This window comes from Astyanax mexicanus, chromosome 5, assembly GCF_023375975.1.
Source record: "Astyanax mexicanus isolate ESR-SI-001 chromosome 5, AstMex3_surface, whole genome shotgun sequence".
Taxonomy (NCBI): domain Eukaryota; kingdom Metazoa; phylum Chordata; class Actinopteri; order Characiformes; family Acestrorhamphidae; genus Astyanax; species Astyanax mexicanus.
Genome location: NC_064412.1, coordinates 29,325,349 through 29,347,869, shown reverse-complemented (window position 1 = coordinate 29,347,869; position 22,521 = coordinate 29,325,349). Strand labels below are relative to the sequence as shown.

General features: G+C 36.1%; 1 protein-coding gene and 1 long non-coding RNA gene across 5 annotated transcripts in view; one reads left to right on the top strand and one right to left on the bottom strand.

The window, feature by feature from the left end:
- LOC103025091 (phosphoribosyl pyrophosphate synthase-associated protein 1) overlaps positions 1–19,005 on the top strand; it is a 36,629-nt gene extending 17,624 nt beyond the window's left edge. For 3 of the 4 annotated variants that reach the window (XM_007252150.4, XM_049479280.1, XM_049479282.1), the window contains 8 exons: positions 2,225–2,397; positions 3,314–3,429; positions 4,129–4,184; positions 4,392–4,537; positions 8,558–8,596; positions 12,314–12,384; positions 13,866–14,012; positions 16,651–19,005. In XM_007252150.4, coding sequence (XP_007252212.1) covers positions 2,225–2,397; positions 3,314–3,429; positions 4,129–4,184; positions 4,392–4,537; positions 8,558–8,596; positions 12,314–12,384; positions 13,866–14,012; positions 16,651–16,809 — 907 coding nt within the window. In that variant the 3' untranslated portion in view covers positions 16,810–19,005. The remainder of the gene's footprint in view (positions 1–2,224; positions 2,398–3,313; positions 3,430–4,128; positions 4,185–4,391; positions 4,538–8,557; positions 8,597–12,313; positions 12,385–13,865; positions 14,013–16,650) is intronic. The other variant, XM_007252149.4, reaches the window with a different exon arrangement.
- Positions 14,978–20,675, bottom strand: LOC111193751 (uncharacterized). The gene is made up of 2 exons (XR_007439128.1): positions 20,605–20,675; positions 14,978–15,260 (listed from the first exon to the last, which is right to left on the bottom strand). It is a non-coding gene; the product is annotated as an uncharacterized LOC111193751 (long non-coding RNA).
- Between the last annotated feature and the right edge of the window lie 1,846 nt (positions 20,676–22,521).

Sequence of the window (22,521 nt, the reverse complement as noted above, 5' to 3'; positions counted from 1 at the left end):
TTTGCTTCATGTTGAGTTTCCGCTATATATAGTTACAGTCATGTGAAAAACTGAGGACACCGTAGGTTTTTCATTGTACAGTATTGAGCGATTGAGCTTTATATGACTAAATATATAAAACTGAAGAAATAACCGTTTAACATGAGTTGTAAAATGTAATTTATACAAATGGATTTTCCTTGTAGAGAAGAAATTGGGACCGAAATTATGCCCAAATAGCTGGAGGGATTGCTTGCATGTACAGGCCATTTTAAATCATTTGTCATGTTGCATGGTCCACCTCAGTTTCAGCTTGATAGTCTGGGCAGATTATGCCACATTTCCCTCGATCACCTTTTAATACGTTAAAGAATTCATAGTGAATTCTATGTTTGAATCTGGCCATGGCCCTGGCAAGCTCTCTAAGTGATCCCTGATCCCTTCAGAAAGAAAGTTATAAATACAGATGAGTCAACGTAACCATAAAACATCAGGGAAATACCAGGGGCAGTTTGCCAGAAAAACACCTTACCAAAATCATGAAACATGGATGTATAAGAAAAATATCAGTATATCAAAATATTGTGATATTATATTTTGCAGTACTGTACTGATTCTCAGAAACATATATATATTTTTTATTATTATTAATTTAAATGCAAAAAATGTCAGACTATTTTGACTGCTGTTTTAGATCCTACAGTTATGATTGTAACTCTGTTTTCTAAAAAAAAATGCATATGACTATTTTTTTTATTTTGAGACTGGTTTCCCAAACATTAAAAAAATTGCTCAATTGCTCACCTTACATACAGTATCACAAAATATCGCTATATAAAGTATATTGAATCATAACCCCTGTATGCCGATACATGCTAATTAAGTAGTTTGTATGTTGAACATAGTGGTAAAAACACTAATATTAGATACTCAAATACTCAATTACACATTCCAGGTGGCAGTATTTAAGTAGTCAAATCAGTGTTTGTGTATTTGTTAAAGTTAAATGGCCCGCTTTCATTTATATCTTAACAAACCCACACAACCAGTCTATATGCAGGTCCTTAGAAAGGACATGATCTAAAGATGCCATCTCTATCAAAAGAAGACTTAGTTCTATTTTAAAGCAGGAAATTGGTTACACAGATGGGTCTCATACAGTCTGCACTGACCTTATATAGACTGAGATCAAACCAGCTAAGCTTTGCCCATATATGTTCTTCTTCTCTGTTAGCTGTGTTTTATACATAGCCTGGGCTCTCAGTTAGCTTGTAGGTTCAGGGTAGGACTGATGGGTCTGGGCTGGTGGAGAACTGCAGGCTGTTTCAGACTGATTTTTGTACTGTTTTGGGCTTGGCAGCATAAGGGATGAAGAGGCAGGATGGCAGGGTCTGATAGCACAGTTGGAGCAGCCCACTGCTCACGGTAACCTAAACGGATGGGATCGATCTGTGTCAGTGATGTCTCCAAACAAGCAGGCCTGATAAAGTGTTTGAACTTTGTGTTTAAAGGCTAGGGTAAACATATTTGACGTGACCTTGCCCAATTTAAGTTAATAAAAAATAGTAATTATTATTATTATTAAATTAAACTGCACTGTTAAAACTATTGCAGTTTTTTAGTGTAAAAAAAAAAAAATACATGAATTTTTTGATTCCTCTAGAGGTCAACGTTCCAACATGACATTAAATAATGTCAAAAATACATTTAAATAAATTGTAATGGGCAGATATAAACTCCCTTTGGTTGTTTTTAAATGGGAAATAAAAATTTGCAAATCTTCCTTTTGTATCAAGCAGCAAAAGCCTGAGGAGTTTGCCTTATGCAAAATTGCACATCTTTTGATGTGACTATTCTGCTTGCACACATTGTAATGCCGATGCTGATACACAGAATGCACAGAATGTATTTTAGCCAATCACATTACAAGACCAAAACTAACTGAAATTTCATTAAAAAAAACTTTATATATATTATATATTGTATACTGTATATTAAGCTAAAGGAAAAAAGAGACCACTTAAAAATGATGAGTTTTTTGATTTTGCCAAGTTAAAAACTGATTCAGAAACTGAAGTGGTCTCAATTTTTTCAGAAACTGAAGTGGTCTCTAAATTTTTTCCATAATCTAATCGATTATAATATACTATAATATAATATATAATATAATCATTTTAGTTGATCTTGTAAAATACAACTATTCTTGCTTAAATGATTCAAAGTGTGTAATATTGTTATTTTTCAGAGATGTGAACACAGCAATAATGGAGCTGCTGGTGATGGCGTACGCACTGAAGACATCCTGCGCCAAGAACATTATCGGGGTCATCCCATATTTCCCCTATAGCAAACAGTGCAAGATGAGGAAGAGAGGCTCCATTGTCTGCAAGCTGCTGGCCTCCATGCTCGCTAAAGCTGGTAGGAAGAATTATGTTCATATTTCGCACACTAATCTTAATGCTGAGAGTACACACACCAGTGCTTCAGCCTGGGGTCATGTGACAAAAACCTTTCAGTAAAAAAATTGTGACTGTATTTAATGTCAAGTGATTTTGGAGGATTTCTATTTGTCCGTTTATGACATTTTGACACAAATGTAAAGAAAAACTGCCAGATTCACATTATGTCAAAAAATAAAAAATATATAAAAAATGGAGTTACAAGGTCTGCATTGTAGCAGTTGTTTGCTTCCTTTCTTATGTACCTTACAACTGAGTATCTGCTGATACTAATCTGATCAAACCTTTGTGTTTTATTTAATAATACAGATGCACATCAGATAGCTGTGGTATACTGCCAATTAATAAAGTATGATTTTAAAGATTTTAAAGTATTACTTTAGGTTTAGCACTATTGCTTATGTTTGTGTTCCATGTAAAATTTGAACAGCTTTGTTATATTAAAAAAGAAACTAAAAGAAGAAAAAGAAATGTAGAACTGGGTAATATATCGATATTTTATTGTATTTTGATAACTTTCCTTATTGTATTTTCTTACATTAAAGAACACTGGCACAACTGTCCATTCCATTACAGATGCTGTAAAATCCTTTTAAATTGAAATATGTGCAGCAAAAATGATATAAATCACTGTACTATGCGTAAAATAGTATTTGAGTAGGAGTGTTTTGAAGAATCTGCCACACCTGGTTCACGTTGTCTGTGAGTCAAAACATAAGAGCATAGGACCTAAATACTCATTCCATTTAAATATGCCTTACTTTACTACCTGTCCACTAGATTAGATATGTGTGTCTCTACATTTCTCTGTTTCTCACTACTTTGTGTCCTCTCTCTCTCTCTCTTTTTCTTTCTCTTTTTATTCATCCTCTCAGGCCTGACTCACATCATCACTATGGATCTGCATCAGAAAGAGATCCAGGGCTTCTTCAGCTTCCCTGTTGACAACTTGCGAGCTTCACCCTTTTTACTGCAGTACATTCAGGAAGAGGTAGTTCATGTTTACACAAATACACACTAGCAGTTACAAAAAGGTTTAAACCAAAACTTGCTAAAAGAGGGCAGATGTGAAAGAACCATTAGGTTTACACTAGGGCTGCAATGTTTAAGCATTGCCATCACGATGTGCTCATCGCAGGACGTGTGATGTCACCTTAGGCAATTAAATCAAACGCGTCATCTTGCAATGTTTTGATTCTTGACACAAGAAGCGTTTGTGTCTGTGTCTGTGTGAGTGACAGGCTCCTGCTGCCTATGTGAGAAGCGCGAGGGGGAAGGGGAATGCGAGGGGGGGATAGGAGTAAACACGAGTTAACCGCATGGCCTCTATCCACATGGCTGGGCACGTGCTAAGGCCATCCTGTTACCTCGGTTACCATGCGGGTACCTTGCTTTAAGTGTTTGTTAACACACGTGGCAAAAGCACAGTTTTGCGCAGATATTTGCAGTTAAAGCTCACGGGTGGGGGCGGTGCTGGTGACGTCATGGGCCCTGCATTGTTTAATATTGCGATATATGTTGCAGAAAAATGAACATTTGCAATGTAAACTTTTTCCAGTATCTTGCAGCCCTAGTTTACACTTACTTTTATGTGCACCTCAGTCTAACTATTGTAAGATCATTGACTAAGAATGAGCTGAGAGCGTTTATGGACTACAGACTGAAGAAATTCTGTTGTTTTTCTCCTCAGATTCCAGACTACAGAAATGCTATTATAGTTGCAAAATCCCCCTCGGCTGCAAAGAGGTAAAACAAAGGTTGGCACGTGTTCAGTGTGATTATGATTAGAAGCTGTTATGCTCTGGTTTGGGTGTGCACTATAACAGTGCTTGGTATTTACCCTTAAACATAGTCGTCTTACACTTTCCTCTTTCTCTCTTTCTCTTCTCTCTCTCTCTCTCTCTCTCTCTCTCTCTCTCTCTCTCTCTCTCTCTCTCTCTCTCTCTCTCTCAGGGCTCAGTCGTATGCTGAGAGGTTGAGGTTGGGTTTGGCAGTGATGCACGGTGAAGCCCAGTGTGCTGAGTCAGACATGGCCGACGGTCGGCATTCGCCCCCTGCATTCAGACCCTCCTGTGGACCCCCCGGCCTTGAGCTGCCCTGTAAGACATGCGCGCACATGCGCACACACACAAATCAGTCAAACATTGTTGCTAAAAAGATTCTTAAAAGATCTTATACGTAATAATCTGAAAAAAAGGAAAAATAAGGATATTGCTAATTATGAAGAAAGCAACTGCCCCCAAGTAAATTATGTATATTTTCCTGAATGGCTGGAAACGTGTTTTTTTTATTTTATTTATGTGGATTCTAAATAATTACAGAAATATATGTAGACTTCAGAATATACAATCACACTTACCAAAAAAATAATTAAATACACATGCACAGCTGCATCTGCTAGGGCTGGGTTGTATGGTAAAAAAAATAGAAAAAAATCATGATTTAAAACAAAATCATGATATTTTTCATATTTTCACACACAGATAAATGCTTTAGTATTAGCCAATTCTTAAAAATTTATTATATATGTTACAGTTGTTTAAATACAGTGGTGTGATTTGTATTCAAAGTATGGTGCACTTTATCCAGTTAAACAGGACTTATTACACCTTAAAGTCTTTAAAAAAATGTGCCGTTGGAAATTTTTTTTAGGCACAATAAAATACACAATATACACATAGTGATGCATATCATCTATAACAAAAAATAGGTTCATCACAATATAAAAAATGTCATGTTGGCCAGTTGTACACACATTTAATCTTATAATTTTGAACAAGTTAATATAAAAAGAACATTATACTACTGATCTTTTCTTGGAAGTCATATTTCACCTTTTAGCATGATCTCATTTGCATGTTAATCGACTGATGGTAGGCAACGCATTAGCATTTTTGAGATATTCATTCATGTTGAAGGCCAGGTGGAGTTGACTGCAGTAACTGCAGGCTGTGATCTGCTTCCTCACAGGCCATTAAACTGCAGTAAGATTAAAGGAAAGCCAGTGCAGAGTTTCACGTTTAAACTCTGTTTAATTTCATTGGGCCTAATGGGCGAATGTTTATAAGACTGTCTCCTTTGAAGCATTAGCAGACTTTTGAAGGTCTGGGTGAAATAATGCCTGATGAATCCGTCTCTGATGTCTGCTGTGATATGTACTGTATACCCAGCCAGTTAGTTTCTGTTCTGAGTCAGGTATTCTCAACCATATAGGGAATGAATAATTTTACTGTTCATGAACAAATAAAACCCAGAGAACTGAAACCCTTTGCATTGCTAATTAATCCTTGCTGCTGAAGCCATTGGGTGTTCTGCTGTGTTAATATGTTTGTGTGTGCACAATTAGATGCTCTCAGACCTTCTGCAAATAATGGACCGTTGACCTCTCTATGCTCTGCCTACAAATCCAGTCTTTTTAATGGAAACTGTTAATAGATTGGACAAGCTAGGAAAAAGAATGCAATTTAACCTAAAGAAACTTAATTTCTGTCGACACCTGCATTATTTATGATATAATTCTGTATTATGTATTTGTTTAAATAATAATAACTATAAAGATTTTGTTTGTGCACAATAGATGTAGAATATATGTAATGCTTTTTAAATGTGTTTTTAAATCATTTTATAAATAACTTGCTATTGTATTTATGGTAAAAAAAAATACAATAAATAAATTTAATAAAATGAATACAAATATATATATATATATATATATATATATATATATATATATATATATATATATATATATATATATATATATATATATATATATTAGGGTTGCAACGGTATGAGATTTTCACGGTATGATAACCGTCTCGGAAAATACCGCGGTATCACGGTTATCACGGTATCACAGTTTGTTACATATATTATTAAACTGACCCTTAAAGAAATTACAACAAAGTTTTTTTGTTCAATTAACTATTTATTGTAGAAACTACACCATCAGGTGAAGGAAACCATGTTTTTCCACTACTCTTAAGGGCATTAAGAGTGTATATATATATAAAAAAAGTTGGTATATAACCAGATACTGCAGAAAGAGGGGATTTATTTCTGACATGATCCTCACAATAGAGATTTCTATTTTAAGGCTTTCACACCTTAAAACCTTCAACATATGAAAAACAGGCACGTCAGAATTTGAAAATTAACGCATGTAAATGAATGGCGTCTTTCACATCCAGTCCGGCCAGGACCTTTACACGGACACGTGAATCCATCGTAGCACGCACTTCACGCCTGTACCTGCGTGCCCAAATTTCGGATAACTCAGCGCTTTTGCGGGCGCTTACCGCATGGGTTGTGCACGACTACAAAGAAGTTTTATTTAGGTTATTTAGGTAAAATTATAAACTGAACACATACTTTGCGCTGCACAGCGGGGTGGTGTTCTCGGAGATGGGAGAACAGGTTTGATGTATTTCCTCCTTTAGCTGTGACTACGGCCACATTGATTACAAGCTTGTTGATTACAAGATTACAAGTCTGTTTTCAGGCTGTTTGAATGAGCGAAATATGATCAGAATTATGTTAATTAACACTAACATAGAAGCATAGAACTATTATTTAATAAAAATGATTTTTAAGAACAGCTAAACACAGTGCGGAGAAGTTCACGTGCGAGAGAGAGACACACAGAGAGAGAGAGATTTGCTTGTTCTGGTGTGAGCTACTCACAGGTAAAGGTTCTCTTTTATCTCCTCGTGCTCATTTTAGTCCAATTCATAATTCTGCAGTTTCTCAGTGTTTTCTGTCGTATTTTGCGGCTAGCGCGAGCGCTTACAACTAACACCGCGGACCGCGAGGTGCAGCCGCGCTGCCGCTGTTATGCCGAATCCGACTCCCTGCTCAATCCGACTCCCGCTCCGCGGACAGAATCGGCACAACACCTCCCGCTGTAGAACTGCGGGAGTGAAAACAGCGCTTATAAATAAGTTAGTTAAGTTTCACTTTCAGTTTTCGTTATTTGGTTCGTTTTCATTAACAATAATAATTGGTTACTTAGCATTAACATTGTGATTGTCACACCAGAGCTTTATTTAAAAATAAAATATATAATTAAAAAACAGATGCCTACATCTCAGACTATTTTCTGGAGCCCAACCCGACCCGGCCCGAGGAATGAGGTGGGAAATCTCGGCCCGAACGGACCCGATTTCGGGTCGGTCCTCGGGTCAGGTCTGGTTCGGGCAGAGAATCTAAGCTCTAGTCTGATGCACTTTCTGCCATTCTCACCGCTGTGTGCTGAGTAGCTGAAGCGGAGCAGAGTTGCGCATGCGCGGGTGACTTTCTCCGCTGGCTTGCGTTTTACCGGTAATAAGCAAACACACACGGTATGATAACCGTGCATTTTAATACCACGGTATACCGTGAAACCGGTTACCGCTGCAACCCTAATATATATATATATATATATATATATATATATATATATATATATATATATATATATATATATATATATATATATATATATATTTAAAGTACCATTATTAGGATCACGCTGAATTCCATTTCCACCTATTTTTGGGAATTTTAGTGCTACATTTTTCTTTACAGAAACTTCACTTATAACCGTGTAATTCGGACTAATGCACATGTAGTTTGTATTTTTGTATTAACAAACATATGTATATTCAAGAGATCCTTCTGGTGTGTGTTTCTTTCAGTGACAATAAAAGTACAATTTGTAGGGAATGACAGATATCAGATCACAGTTTCATTAAGTCATTTGCATTTAAATATTTATCATTTAAATTATGAAATAAGCACTAAACTTATCAATGAAGGACTTTTTTTAGAAAATATCAACAGAAATGAATTTGCATGATTCTGATGGCTCTCTTGCACAACTGAACCAAATACTTACCAAAACAAAATCAATCAAAACCTATTTGTATTCATTACAAAAGTTATTGTAACCCAATTTTCTATAAAGTTTCACAAATTTAGCTATAAAATGAATGGCTTTGTGGGTGGAGCATAAATTGGTCCTCTGATGTAAATGTGAGTGTTCTCTCACAATTGGTCAGTCTGAGAGAGCAGTGCACTGACTGAATATGTTTGCTGTGTTTATGTGCTTTTTAACCAGTCCTTTATTTTTGGCGATACAGGGAAACACCAAGCTCCATTTCCTGGCATCGAGCTTCCAAGTACGGCAGCCGCTCTCACCTTCTCTCTGCTCCGCTGTTGTTTTTGTCAGCTGTTTTGCGAATGATCTGCAGTGCCCTGCATGCAAACTGATCTGTGCTGTGCTTTTTAGGGGCTTTCATATTTAACTCACACTCAGCTCTTTTTAGTCTATGTGTTGTGCCTATAGTCCGGGGACACCAGGCCTTATATCATGTGTTCAGTTCATGTACAGTTACATTATATAGTTAAAATACAGGACATTGTACAGGGCATGTGTAAATAACTTCAAATATGCCCTAACATTACAGGCCACGTAGCCTATATTTCACCCATGTGAAGACCGCATAAGACTGTAATCTGTACTCTGTACTCTGTTAATGCTTAGTAACTTAAAGAAAATAGCGTGTCAGTTTTACTGACATGTTTAAAATATAAAATATGTCAAAATGTATGTAGAAACTCCTTCTTATGAATCCATTTGGCTGCTATAAGTTGAATCCATTGCTGAAACATTACCTGTCCAATAGAATACAGCAACAGAACCGCAGAACCGGTAAACATGAAGCTATGATCACCATGTCCAGTACCAGGCATGGCCTGAAGGCCATATAAAGTTGCCTTAAGGTGTATATTGTGATGGCACTATCAAATAAATAGGGTAAAGCTGCAGAGTCAAAGAAGAACTCTAGTGTGAAATAGACTTGGGTGTATTAAAATACATGGGTGTATTAAAATGTGATTAAAAGTACTTACCTTTGTTAAACAGCCCACCGCTGCTCTCCTGCAGCTTTCTGATATCCAATGTTTAGTGCACTTTGCCCAAACAGGCTTTTACAATGGATGATATGGGGCATGCCTTCTGCCTGCTGATAAATCACTTTTTCCACCATTATCCAGACTTAAAGTATCTCCACACTGCAATAGCAGAATCCAGAGGACCCTGACATTTAAAACTTTAAAACTGCACAAGAAGTTTATTAAAAGTCAATGTTTACATCCCGTAGCATAGGTAAATCTCCGGGCGCAACCATCTTACATTTAAACAAAAATAGTCAAACTTTTTTGAGCAATATTTATGTAATTTGTTGTTGGTTTTTCCCATTATAATATCGACATTAACCAGATATTTTCAGCAACAGCTGGAATTCATGCATTCATTTTGCAATCTGCTCAACTATTCTACCTATACATTTGTGCTCGACTGTTGACTTATTATGACTTAAATTAAGATGGCGGCGCCCAGAGATTTACCTAAGCTATTGGAAGTAAGATATTGTATTGTAAGCTGTTCTGTAAAAATCTAGCACAAAATGTACTGTATGTACTGTTATATCCCAATACTTTTGTCCATATAGTGTTGCAGCTTGAGAACCATGGCGTCTCTGTCATTCCCACTTTAGGCCAGAACACTGACTGTGCACTATGAAACTGTTTTAGTAGTGGAAACAGTAGATATTGCGGAGCAGTGTGAATGCAGAACATTTATTAATATTTAATTTTAGCATTAATAATTTAATTTAATTTAAGGATCTTTGAGCAGATCAACACTACTCTGTGCTTCCTGCATCTCTTAATTCGAGCAGCTTATTTCTAAAAACCCTTTTTGCTAATGGGAAAATAATGGGCTTTGTAATTTTACTGGGGATGCACCGAATTTAGGCTGAATACTGACTACATGTTTCACAGGTTTTTATTGAAGTGGCCACTTTATTTACCAATTAACAAATTTAGTAGCTTAGATGCATTTTATCTTTCTTAACAAACTTAACACAAATAGCTACAAAGCTACTATTTAAAAAATATATTTTTTTTAATTTAACATTTTATCCCAGCAGACATAACGAAAAAGCACATGCATTTACCTTAGGAGTGCTATTCTAATCATACATTTATTTTTAGGCAGTGCTATTCTAGTCACACATTTAGCTGCTTCAGCAGTTTTAGTCATAAATGTACCTCATAAATTTACCCAGAGATAGAAAGCTAGTCTTTTGGCAAATAAGCAGATTTTAAGTCTATCTTTCATCAGGAAAACAGACAGTGTTTGAAGAGGATGTGAACTCATGCTAAGAAAAATATGTACAGCTCTGGAAAAAAATGAGACCACTTAAAAATTGAGTTTCTTTGATTTTACCAAATTGAAAACCTTTGGAATATAATCAAGAGGAAGATGAATGATCACAAGCCATCAAACCAAGCTAAACTGCTTGAATTTTTGCACCAGGAGTGCAGGCATAAAGTTATCCAAAAGCAGAGTGTAAGACTGGTGGAGGAGAACATGCCAAGAGTCATGAAAACTGTGATTAAAAACCAGGGTTATTCCACCAAATATTGATTTCTGAACACTTAAAACTTTAAATAAATATGAACTTTGTTTTCTTTGCATTATTTGAGGTCTGAAAGCTCTGCATCATTTTTGTTATTTCAGCAATTTCTCCTTTTCTGCAAATAAATGCTCTAAATGACAATTTTTATAAAGAATTTGTGAGAAATGTCCGTAGTTTAATGAGTAAATCAACGATGTTCATTTTACTCAAACATATACCTATAAGTAGCATAATCAGAGAAACTGAAGTGGTCTCTACTTTTATATACAACTTTGAAAAAAAATTAAGAGTGTGAAAACGTAAACCTGCAGTTTTTTGGCTGGGTGGCTGCTCTGTCCCTTAGTCCCTGTTGTGGCTTTTACCACTGGTGGGTGGAGGGAAACTTATTTATAATAATAATTATATTCTGTATTCATACAGTCAAACGTATTTTAGTATCAGCTAGTACCAGCTAGTATTAGTAATAGCTAGTACCAACGGTTACAAAAAATTGGTGCATCCCTAAATTTAACTCCTATTAGGAACAGACCTAAAAGCATTGCTAACACTGTGTGCTGCTGCTGCTTCTTCTTGGGTTGACGTGGTGCTGGCTTGTATGTATCCCCTTGCTGAGTCTCTTAAAATGAGTTTTAACAATTGTTAATATGAGGGAAAGAAAGACCCAAAACTCCCACTTAACTCCTTATTCCTGAAATGAATTCTGCACACAAGCCAGTGTGTTTGCTCTTTTATGATTTTCGTTTGTTTAAGCATGTTCCGTTGATTCAGTTAGTATTAAGAAAAAAGTCTGTTCTGATTCTAACCCAGAATCATTAGCTGTGAGCATGCGGTAAGCGTGTGATTTTAATGACATTTTATTTGATTTGTTTATTTATTTTGTCTAATTATTGTAAAAATCTTCTTGAGCATGTATTTCTTGTTTCATTTGAGTTCATTATTGTATTGTTTGCAGCCCAGATCCTCGCACTCACCTCCCTTTTGGACATACTAAGTGGAGTCCCACAGGGTTCTATTTTAGGGTCTATGAAATTGATGTGAATCAGACTAAATCAGTTAAAGAAGGCCACATCAGTTGTAGCCAAATCTATAACAGATTTAATCCTCAGAGGCTTTTTTGTTTTTGTTCATTAATTGCTTAAATAGTAGAAAATGTAACATTCATTATTAAAAAGAATAAATTATATTTGGTTTAGTTTAATGTTTATCATTATTAAAAAGATCAGTAATGTGACGCAATTAGCAAACAAAGTATGGCACTGAGCTCAACTTTCGCTGCTTTCTTAAAAACCAGTAGGGAGGTGAGCAGGAATGAGTGTGTGTTCCTGAAGATTTGTGATTGTGGCTTTTAAACCAATCTTCCAATTAAGTTGTTAATATGAAGTGTAAAAATGTATTCTCATCTCATTTCAGTGATGATGGCCAAAGAAAAACCGCCCATCACAGTTGTGGGAGATGTTGGGGGTCGAATTGCCATCATTGTGGTAAGGGAGGCCCAGATATGGTCATTATCTGGGCTGTTTACTGTATATCCTACGCTCCTGGATACTCCTCAATACACTTTATGAAATATCTATATATGCACATGTTTATTTTTTAATCAGTATACTCTTTGCCATATGCCCATGCTTATTCAGTATTCTCATTATATGCTAATATCTGCAAATTGTTTTATTCATCATTGTACTGTTTTTTATGTTTAAATCTATGTCTATTTTTTTACATATTCTATTAATTGTATATAGAAATGTGTATATATTCTTGCACTTTTTGTGTTTCTGCACTGTATTATGTCTATTTCTTTCTATCTGTTGCTGGCTGTGTGTCACTAGCATCTGTCTGTCTGTCGCTAACTGTCTGTCAATCACTAGCTCTGTCTTTGTCTGTCTGCTGCTAGCTTTGTCTGTCTGCTGCTGGCTTTGTCTGTTTGTCTCTATCTATCGCTGTCTGACTGTATAACGTTAGTTCTGTCTCTCTCTCTTTCTGTCTGTCTATCACTGTCTGTCTATTGCTAGCTATGTATGTCTGTCTGTTTATCTGTCACTAGCTGTCTTTCTCTGGCTAACTGTCTGTCTACGCTAGTTCTGTCTCTGTTCGTCCGTCTAATGCTTGGTAGCTCTGTCTCTCTGTCTCTGTCTATTGCTGTCGGTCTTAAGCTAGTTCTGTCTGTCTATTGCTGCCTGTCTATCTATATGTTGCTAGCTGTCTGTCTGTCTATTGTTTTTCTCTCTCTCTCTCTCATTTATTTATTTAGCCAAAGTCCTGTATTCCCATTTCACATCCAACACACCTAGATTGTCTAATCACTCCGTTATTAAAGTAAACTGTGAATGAGCATGCAGCAGTAGTAGTAGTAATTAGATTTTTTTTTGCCATACTTTTTTGTCCATACTTTTTTTCAATTTCATACTCTAGAATTTGTTTATTTTTTAGTTGGTTAAAAATGCCATAATATTGTTTTAACCTTATTCCTTTTTTCTGTTTTACACTGATTTTGTCTAATATATTTATGCATTTCTGTATATTAATGCTGGTTCAGGCTCAGAGAAAATAAAAAGAAAAAAAAATACATGTGCATTAATTGGTTAAACTTGTTGCTTTTACAAAATGTTAATGTAAATTTTATCAGAATATTTGTATATTTTAAGTGTTTAAATATGTAATAACAGTGCTCTGTCACTAGAGGGAGCACTAGTATGCAGTTCTCGATCAGGTTTACCTTCACAAAGACCTTCTGCTCTGCAGGCTTTCACTAAACAACTGTACTTTTTTACACTTCTTTTTTTAACACTTAAGTAGCTAAATAATTGATTATCAAAGGAATTACAGTCATATGGGCTGTGTCTTTTATTATGTGTTTGTGTGGTATTGATTGTGTACTGTACTGGTGTATTATGTACTATTGTACTGTCCTGAATTTGAAATCCTTCCTCTTTCTTCCTTTATCTTTCTTTCTTTTTTAAAGGATGACATCATCGATGATGTGGCAGACTTTGTAGCAGCAGCAGAGATCCTGAAGGAAAGAGGAGCATATAAAATCTACATCATGGCCACCCATGGCCTGCTCTCAGCGGATGCTCCTCGCCTCATAGAGGAGTCTGCCATAGATGAGGTGAGAGAGAGAAATTTACATACAATACACTCTATATAACAATAGAATTAACCCAAATAAGCATAAAGCCTGTGATTAGTGAGTGCGTCTTCCTGTAAATAACTCTAAATAATATTAGAATAAACCCAAATAAGCGTAAAGCCAGTGATTCGTTAGTGTACCTACCTGTAATTAACTCTATATAACATTAGAATAAACCCAAAAAAAACATAAAGGCAGTGGTCAGTGAGAGTGTCTTCCTGTAATTACCTCTATACAACATTAAATCCACCCAAATAAGCATAAAACCATTGATGAGTGAGTGTGTTCACCTGTAATAAACTCTATATAACATTAGAATAAACCCAAATATACATAAAGCCAGTAATGGGTGAGTGTCTACTTGTGGTAAACTCTATATTACATTAGAATAAACCCAAATAAACATAAAGCCATTGATCAGTGAGTGTATTTACCTGTAATAATCTCTATATAACATTAGATAAATCCAATAAATTTATAAATCCAAACAAATTCAGTGAGTGTGTTTACCTGTAATTAATTCTATATAACTTTATAATACACTCAAATAAACATAGACAGTGATAAGTGTGTCTACCTGTACTTCACTCTATATAACATTAGAATAGACCCAAATAAACATTAAGAAAATAATTACTGAGTGTAAATACCAGTATTTAATTCGTTAATGGTTGTTATTCATATTTACCAGAAGGTACTACTCCTGCATCAGAATTAAAACACAACTCTAATACTCTGTTATTAGTAAACTGGGTTTTTGTTATAGGTGGATGCTATATGGAGGAAATGATCAGTATAGCAATGGGTGCTACAGTAATGTTGCTTAACCATGCTGTGTATAGCTGCAGTGCAGATAAAAATCATCTTTTACAGCTGGATGTTAGCTACAGTTTCCAAGGATCAAATTAAATATGATAAAAGAAAAAAGAGCAAAGAGATTAAAGCAGAGTTCACACTTTTTAATACTTTTAATTACATTTATTTCATTTATTAGGTTTTAACTACAGTAGAAAATGAATTGCATTACAGTCTTAGAAAGATTTAGTGTGCTGTTTAGGGCTGTACATGTATTCAAAAGTCAGAGTCGCTGCAGGTACTTCTTTGCATCATGCAAATGAATTGAACATTTCGGCATAATATAAACAAATATCAGATGTAAGCAGAGCCATTCAGAGTGGGGTGTGGTCTGAAACCAAGCTCCATTGATGTACACCATTGTCTGCAAGTCTGTAAGTTAACAATAGATACAGATGCCACCATTATTGCTACACATATATGGACTTTTATATTTACTGTCTAAACACACCAATAAATCTACAAGTGTCTTTTGTGTTTTTATGGAATGTTGATGATAAAAAATGGTCCAAAATATGGAAACAAGAAGGGGAAAAAACTTTGTTTGGGGACTATTGTGCCTCACAACTTTCTGAATGTGATCCTCCTCTGTTTATGCACCTTTTGGAAAAAAATTGAAAGGATTCAGACCTAAAATATCTCTTCTCTTTTGTACTTCTTCTTTACGGGTATAAGCCTTCCCCTGGAACAGAATTACAAGGGAAATTAGTAAAACCACCCCCCTAAGAATGGGGACAACCCTTAAAGCACCCATACAGATATAGCTAGCTATAGCAGTGGCACGCTAAAATTCAGCAACCTAGCTGCTGCTTACCTAGTTACCTTTACCTTTGTCTTCAGGAAGGAAGCAGGTGTTGCAGCAGTAAATTAATATTGTCCTTTCTTTCATTCCTCTATGATGGGGACCTTAAATGCTTCAGCCTCTGCCGTCTGTGTCTGTTGCACCATTTAAGGGCTAATACAGCCAGATACAGAGATAAACTACTAGTGATTTTCTTTATATGCTTTCTTTGAAGAAAATGACCATAAAACATTGAAACTACATTTTACATTAAACAATGGTAAAATTGGCATAATTTTTAACGAGGAAAATACTCATATTTATGGGGTTTCTTTAGTCTTTGCTTGTGCCGCCATCTTACCAGTGATTCTCATAGCCCTCTGTTTAAAGTGTGCACTGAAAAATCTTAGTTTGAAGAGTCATTTAGCCGTAACACTGCATTTACTCTGCTCTATCATGTCATCACACAGAAACACACTCCCCCCTTTAACTGATCATCCTGTGTCGTCAAATTAAATTGTTTTAATAAATGGGAAATGGAAACTTTATTTCCTATAAACTAATAAAAATAAATGTACATTTGTAAAAATAAAGGTTTGATTTAGCTTCATAACACTATTTGTTTTAAACACCAAACCCACCCTTCATATAAGGCGTATGGATACAAAAGGCGTATGGTCAGCAAAAATAAATAAATAAGTCTAATTTAATATTCTTAATAATTATAACTCTGCTTCATTGCTCTTCAAAATAAATGTGGAAATGCATTAATATTATGCTATTAAATTATAGTTACATCTTTTGGAATAACATTAATTTGAAACTGACAATAATATTGTTTATTGCAATATGTTTTGGGCTAATCATCCAAAAAAAATGTTTTTATCATGACCGACCTGGTTCATATATTTGCTTTGTTTGCTCATGCTGCTTTCATTGCTATGATTTTAACTGGTTTGTCCTGGTTGTGGTTCTTCTCAGGTGGTTGTGACCAACACTGTCCCCCATGAGGTCCAGAAGCTACAGTGTCCCAAGATCAAAACAGTGGACGTCAGTATGATTTTAGCCGAGGCCATCCGGCGCATCCACAACGGCGAGTCCATGGCCTACCTGTTCCGCAACGTCACTGTGGATGACTAGCCCCAGGCTTTAGGAAGTCCCTCGGCTGATTCGGGACCAGTTTGGGGTCTTTGTTTTTTTGTGGTGGTCTGGGATTTGAAGGATGGACAGTAACTCTGTGCAGTACTTGGAGACCAGCCACTGACCCGGGGCCTGTTTTCTTAAAAGCATGACAGTATTAAAACCTTCCTCATGAGGAAATTCATGCTTGCAGTGCTTTGCTCAGCACAGACCTCTAATTATCAGTATATCTGTCTTAGTATTCCACAGGTATGGAAAGAGAAGGAGCTGGAGATGATGGAGTCTACAGCATTCCATTTGGAGTCCTACTCTAAAGTACAGAGCACAGGCTGATGTAAACGATGCTGTGCCACACAGAAACCACTTCTAAACATCTTCTGAATTACTGAACTTGTTGCTGGTCAGTAAATCAAGTTAATCTTCATAACAGCATTATATTGTCATATCCTTCACACCAGTAACCACCAACGATCGCAGATGCCTGGTTGGTGTGTTTCTCTCGTAGAATGTTCTTTCCTCCATTCACAATATTCTAGTGTTTTCCTCCATTCACACAGTTTTAGAATATTTGTCACCAATTCACCTCCTTGTCTATTTACACTTTTCTAGAATTGTCTTCAGTCATTCATGTTGTCCATTTAGTGTTTTGGAATGTTCTTCATCCCTTCACTCTGTTCTGCAATGTTATTCCTCTAATCCTCTACCCATGCTGTCCTAGAATGTTCTTCACACATTCACATAAGGCATAACGGAGAAATCTTTAGAGAAATGGACTTGGGGTGAAGTGAAACATCCACCTCCGTTCAGCCCCAGCATTCCAAAACAGCAAACAGGCTTACAATGCTAGCGTTGCCTGTGCAAAGAAATGGCTATTTTTACACCATTAACAAGCTCAAAGTTGCTCCACACTTTAATGGTAGAATTCTGAGGGCCCTGACATTTGAAACAAGCCACTTAGAACTTTAAAAGTTCACATGTATGTTGTTTATTAAGAAACTTTTTTTATACACACAGTAGCTTGAGGTTGTTCTCTGGGTGAATATGAATGAATATTCTAAAGATATTTTTAGCAATGATGCATTTCCATGGAGGTAATGGTTCATGCAGTCTGTTATCCTATGATACCAATTCGTTCGTGCTAGTCAGTAAATTTATCTTGACTTAATTTCAAGATGGCAGCACCCAGTGAACTACCTTAAGGTACTGTGGGTATAAACAGTCAACTAAAAGAGATGTATTTCAGGGCTGTCCGACAGAAGTTCTTACTCATTTTCATGTTTCACAAAATCCAAGTCCACTTCACACCGGATTTCTCCTTTAATTCATGTCTGGGAAAGTGCTTTTTAACGTTCCCCCAGCTCTAATGTACGACCTTTAACTCAGTAAGGGTTTCTTCGTTAACTGATTAGTTGGAACAGGTGTATTAAAGCTTCGGGCTTTAATACACCTGTTCCAACTAATCAGTTAACGAACAAACCCTTCCTGAGTTAAAGGTCGTACATTAGAGCTGAAAAACCATAGCACTAAAAAAAAAATCTGGCAAATAAGTTTGGAAACCACTGTTCTAGAACGAAACATATATAATTCACTGTGTTCACTTTTTATAGTGTTCTCCTTCAGTCACACTGTTCCAACACGTGCTTCCTTTATTCACACTATTCACTTAATCCATTCACGCTGTTCTTAAATCTATTTCCCTCATTCAACCTGGAAGTGAACACTATATAACATTGTGAATGGAGAAACTACAAGTTTTAAATAGTCAGTTGCCTTTTTTTGTTCTTCATTCACATTATTTAGGACATTCTAAACCTTGGATAAGGAAGGAAGTTCTCCTCCTCTTTACATGGTTCTCAAATGCCCTCCAATGCATCTGTTTGTTTTAGTTCATATCAAACAAACAAACAAAAAATAATTTCGAATGTTGGGTGTTAATTAATGGGTGGATGCTGGGTTACTGTGCTCTGGAGTTTACAGTTATGGTCTTCATGGTTTCACAGGTTCGGTGAAACCACAGTAAACAGAGATCTCGAGATATTGTTTCTAATGATCTCTGGTACATTCCTTCATTCGCACATATGCAGTGAGACCAAGGCTCCATGCACTGCGTATTAGCAGTATTCTCCTCTGTTCTGTGTCTGTCTGTTGTAATGTATGAAGACAATGAACCAATAAACCACCTTGTGTGTTAAACTGTTTTGACTCGAATCTGAACCGTGATTCGTTAGTAAAGAAGCTGTTTAGTGTCTTAGACCCGGTACTTGTTCTAAACTCCGCAGGTTTAGTTTCAGTCACTGTGGAGCTTCGACCAAGTCCAGAGGCAAAGACGAGCAGGCCTGGACTCAATGCAGCATGAATCTGTAGTAAGAGGTGCTACACAATCACCACCACACAATGCAGATTCAGTTATTAGTCAGACAACACTACAACTAAATCTTATGAAGTGAAATTATCTCATTTACAGGTGATAAATCTTATTTTTTTCTCTTATAAGACTTTTTGTCTTACTAAGCTTTGTGTGTAAGATTAATTAGCTTATTTTAGGAAGAATGATCTTGCTTAGAATTTCACCTTATTTTTAAGTAATTTTAGCTCAAAAGTTATTCTGATTAGAATGTGTGATTTTTTTTTTTTTTTTTTGCTTTATTTAACTCTTCGCTCATTTTGAGACTTAGCAATTGCTTATTTAAAAAAAATATATATTAAAGGACAATTTGTTTACTCGACAGGAAGATTTTTGCTTCATATGAACAATTTTTAAATCTCAATTTATATATATTTTATCTAGTTTTGACAATTTATTTTTTTTTTGCTGTGTATATTGATCTTAGATTACACTGCATTCATACTGGAATCATTTCAGTGTTATAATAATTAAACATTTTTTTTATTTACTCCTTAGTGATTAATAATACCAGGCTAAATATTACACATACTGTGTGTTCATACTGGATTAAAGTGAACTCGCAATGACTACTGATAAACTGTAATAACTACACACTGCCGATTCATACTGGTTAAAATCACTCCACGGTTATTACTGTCATTCGAAATGCTACACACAAAATCAGCTGTGGACCACCTCCTGTCCTAAGTTCTGAATGTGTGAATTTCTCTGTTAATAAACTAAAACCCTAGATGTTTAACATTGTTCACTATTATAAAATAAAGAATTGCACATTTTTAATGGTCTATTCATTAAAACTATCTGCTAAATTTTGTTTAGATTCTCCTCATGGTGCCAAAATATCTCTGACCTATCAACGCATGGATTCCACAAGACCTCTGAAGGTGTTCTCTGGTGTCTGGCACCAAGATGTTATCAGCAGATCCTTTAAAGACCTGTGAGTTATGATGTGGGGCCTCCATGTCATTGGCATTTTTGGCCAGTTTGTCCCCTAGAAATACCAGCGTACCAGGAACACCCCATAAGACCTTCCTGATGATCAGATGTTTTTGACCCAGTCATCTGGTTAGCAAAATTTGGTTCTTATGAAAGTGACTCAGACTCTTCCTCTAGCATCTTTTAGTATTTTTCATATTTCACCATGTATTGAGTCCAACATAATAGAACAACCCATATTTTACACACAATCTTTATCAGATATTGTTAGTAAAACTATATATAACATTGCATGCTCTCATACAGCCTATCTTATATGAAGGCTGTATTCACATAGCTCTTACATACATCTTACACTGTCCATGGTTAGTGGGTCCCCTGCTATTACTGGTTAAATACCTCAAATGTGAAAAAATGAAAAATCATCCCAGTTTCTCACCTAGAACACTTACCCAGTGTGGTGGCCATAAGAAGAGACTGGTTCCCTGTGTACCGAGGTGCAGCGAGTGAAATGTGCATGGTGAGGAAGAAATGTCTGTATTAACATGAGCCAAAGAGGAACTACAGAGCAACCGACTCTCGGCCACTTCCTCCTGTGAGACAATGCTGCCCCTATCACAGCTGAGACAGGAAAAGGGAAACACATGGACACGGCCTGCTATATGTGGGGGCATTTGTGTGTGTGTGTGTGTGTGTGTGTGTGTGTGTGTGGGCTTTATGAAAGGGAGCGTGCCATTTAAGGCAAAGTTACAGTACACCTACCTGCACAGACCGGAGGTGTATGGAGAAGCCTGAACCCACAGTGAAAGTACTGTTACTTCAGTCACGACTCAAGTAGAAGTAAAAGTAACCACAAAAACCAACATCTGAGATCCAGAAGTTCCCCTATAGATCTGCAGTGGAAACTCTGCAGCATCTATCAGCACAGGAACTGAGGTGTGTTATATACTGTATGTATTCTTCTCTTTTTGTGTTAAATAAAATAAAAAATATATATTTCCAAACTGACTGATGTGAGCAGCTACTACAGTATCACAATGTAATTCAATTTAACAGTCAGAATTAATAAATAAAAGTGTGGGTACTGGATCACAATATAACTAAATTAAAAGAGCACAAAATATACTAAAGTGGAACTGCTTTACAATTTAACTCAGTGAGTACTGTAACACAATCTAACTTCATTATAAGATCAGCCAATCTACGCAGAAAATTCTGTTTTTTGGAATAAACTCCATGAGAGTTAATATCAACTCATTTTAAGTGTATATGCATGACCATTGACTACACTCTATGACAGAGTTAAAGTAACTCCATAAACTGTAGAAAACATTGCATTTTCCTATACATCATAGGTAAACTGTAGTAACACTCTCACATTTAAATCTGTTCAGGAGTTAAATCTGAACTGTTGTGGGAGTTAAAAACTTACCCCATCTAAAGTAAAATACAGATCTCAGCTGCAGTTAATTTCACCATGAACTCCTTCACAGTGTTAACAATTTATGAAAAAAAATGTTATAAACTAATATTTTTAAAACATTGTAATACTTTACTCAACTCAGCTCAACCTTTATTTATAGAGCACATTTAAAACAACCGAGGTTGACCAAAGTGCTGTACAAGATAGAAAGCTACATTGAAGGTAAAAGTGACTCAGATAATGCCACCATTCCAAACAGTCAAATCAATAGATACAATAACACAGTACAAAGTTCATGTGAAATACATTTAAAAATACAACAAATCAAGGTTATCAGCCAATAGTCTACTTAAATATGATTAAACACCAGAGAGAAAAAGTGTTTTTAAAAAGGATTTAAAAACCTCAAGAGAACCTGCTGATCGAATGTGCCAGGGCAGGTTATTCCAGAGCCTAGGGGCCGCCGCCACAATGGCTCGGTCACCTTTGGTTTTGAGTTTTGTTTTAGGGGGGACCAGTAAGAGCTGATTGGAGGATCTCAGTGTTCTGGCGGAGGAGTAAACATGAAGTAACTCGGTTAGATATTGAGGGGCTAAGCCATTAAGAGCTTTAAAAACAATAAAATTTTAAAATCTATTCTAAAAGCAACTGGAAGCCAATGCAGCGAAGCTAAGACCGGGGAAATGTGATCACGCTTACGTTTACCAGTGAGGAGACGAGCCGCTGCGTTTTGTACGAGCTGCAGACGGTGCAGCAGTGACTGATCAAGGCCAAAGTAGAGAGAGAGTTACAATAATCCAACCTTGTATTGATAAAAGCATGGATTACCATTTCCCAATCTCTATATTTTACTTTAGATAAAATTTCACGACCGGTGGGAACTTGCTCTTATAGGCAACAAAATGTCAGCAAGGCAAACAACCATTATATAAAATATAATGAAACA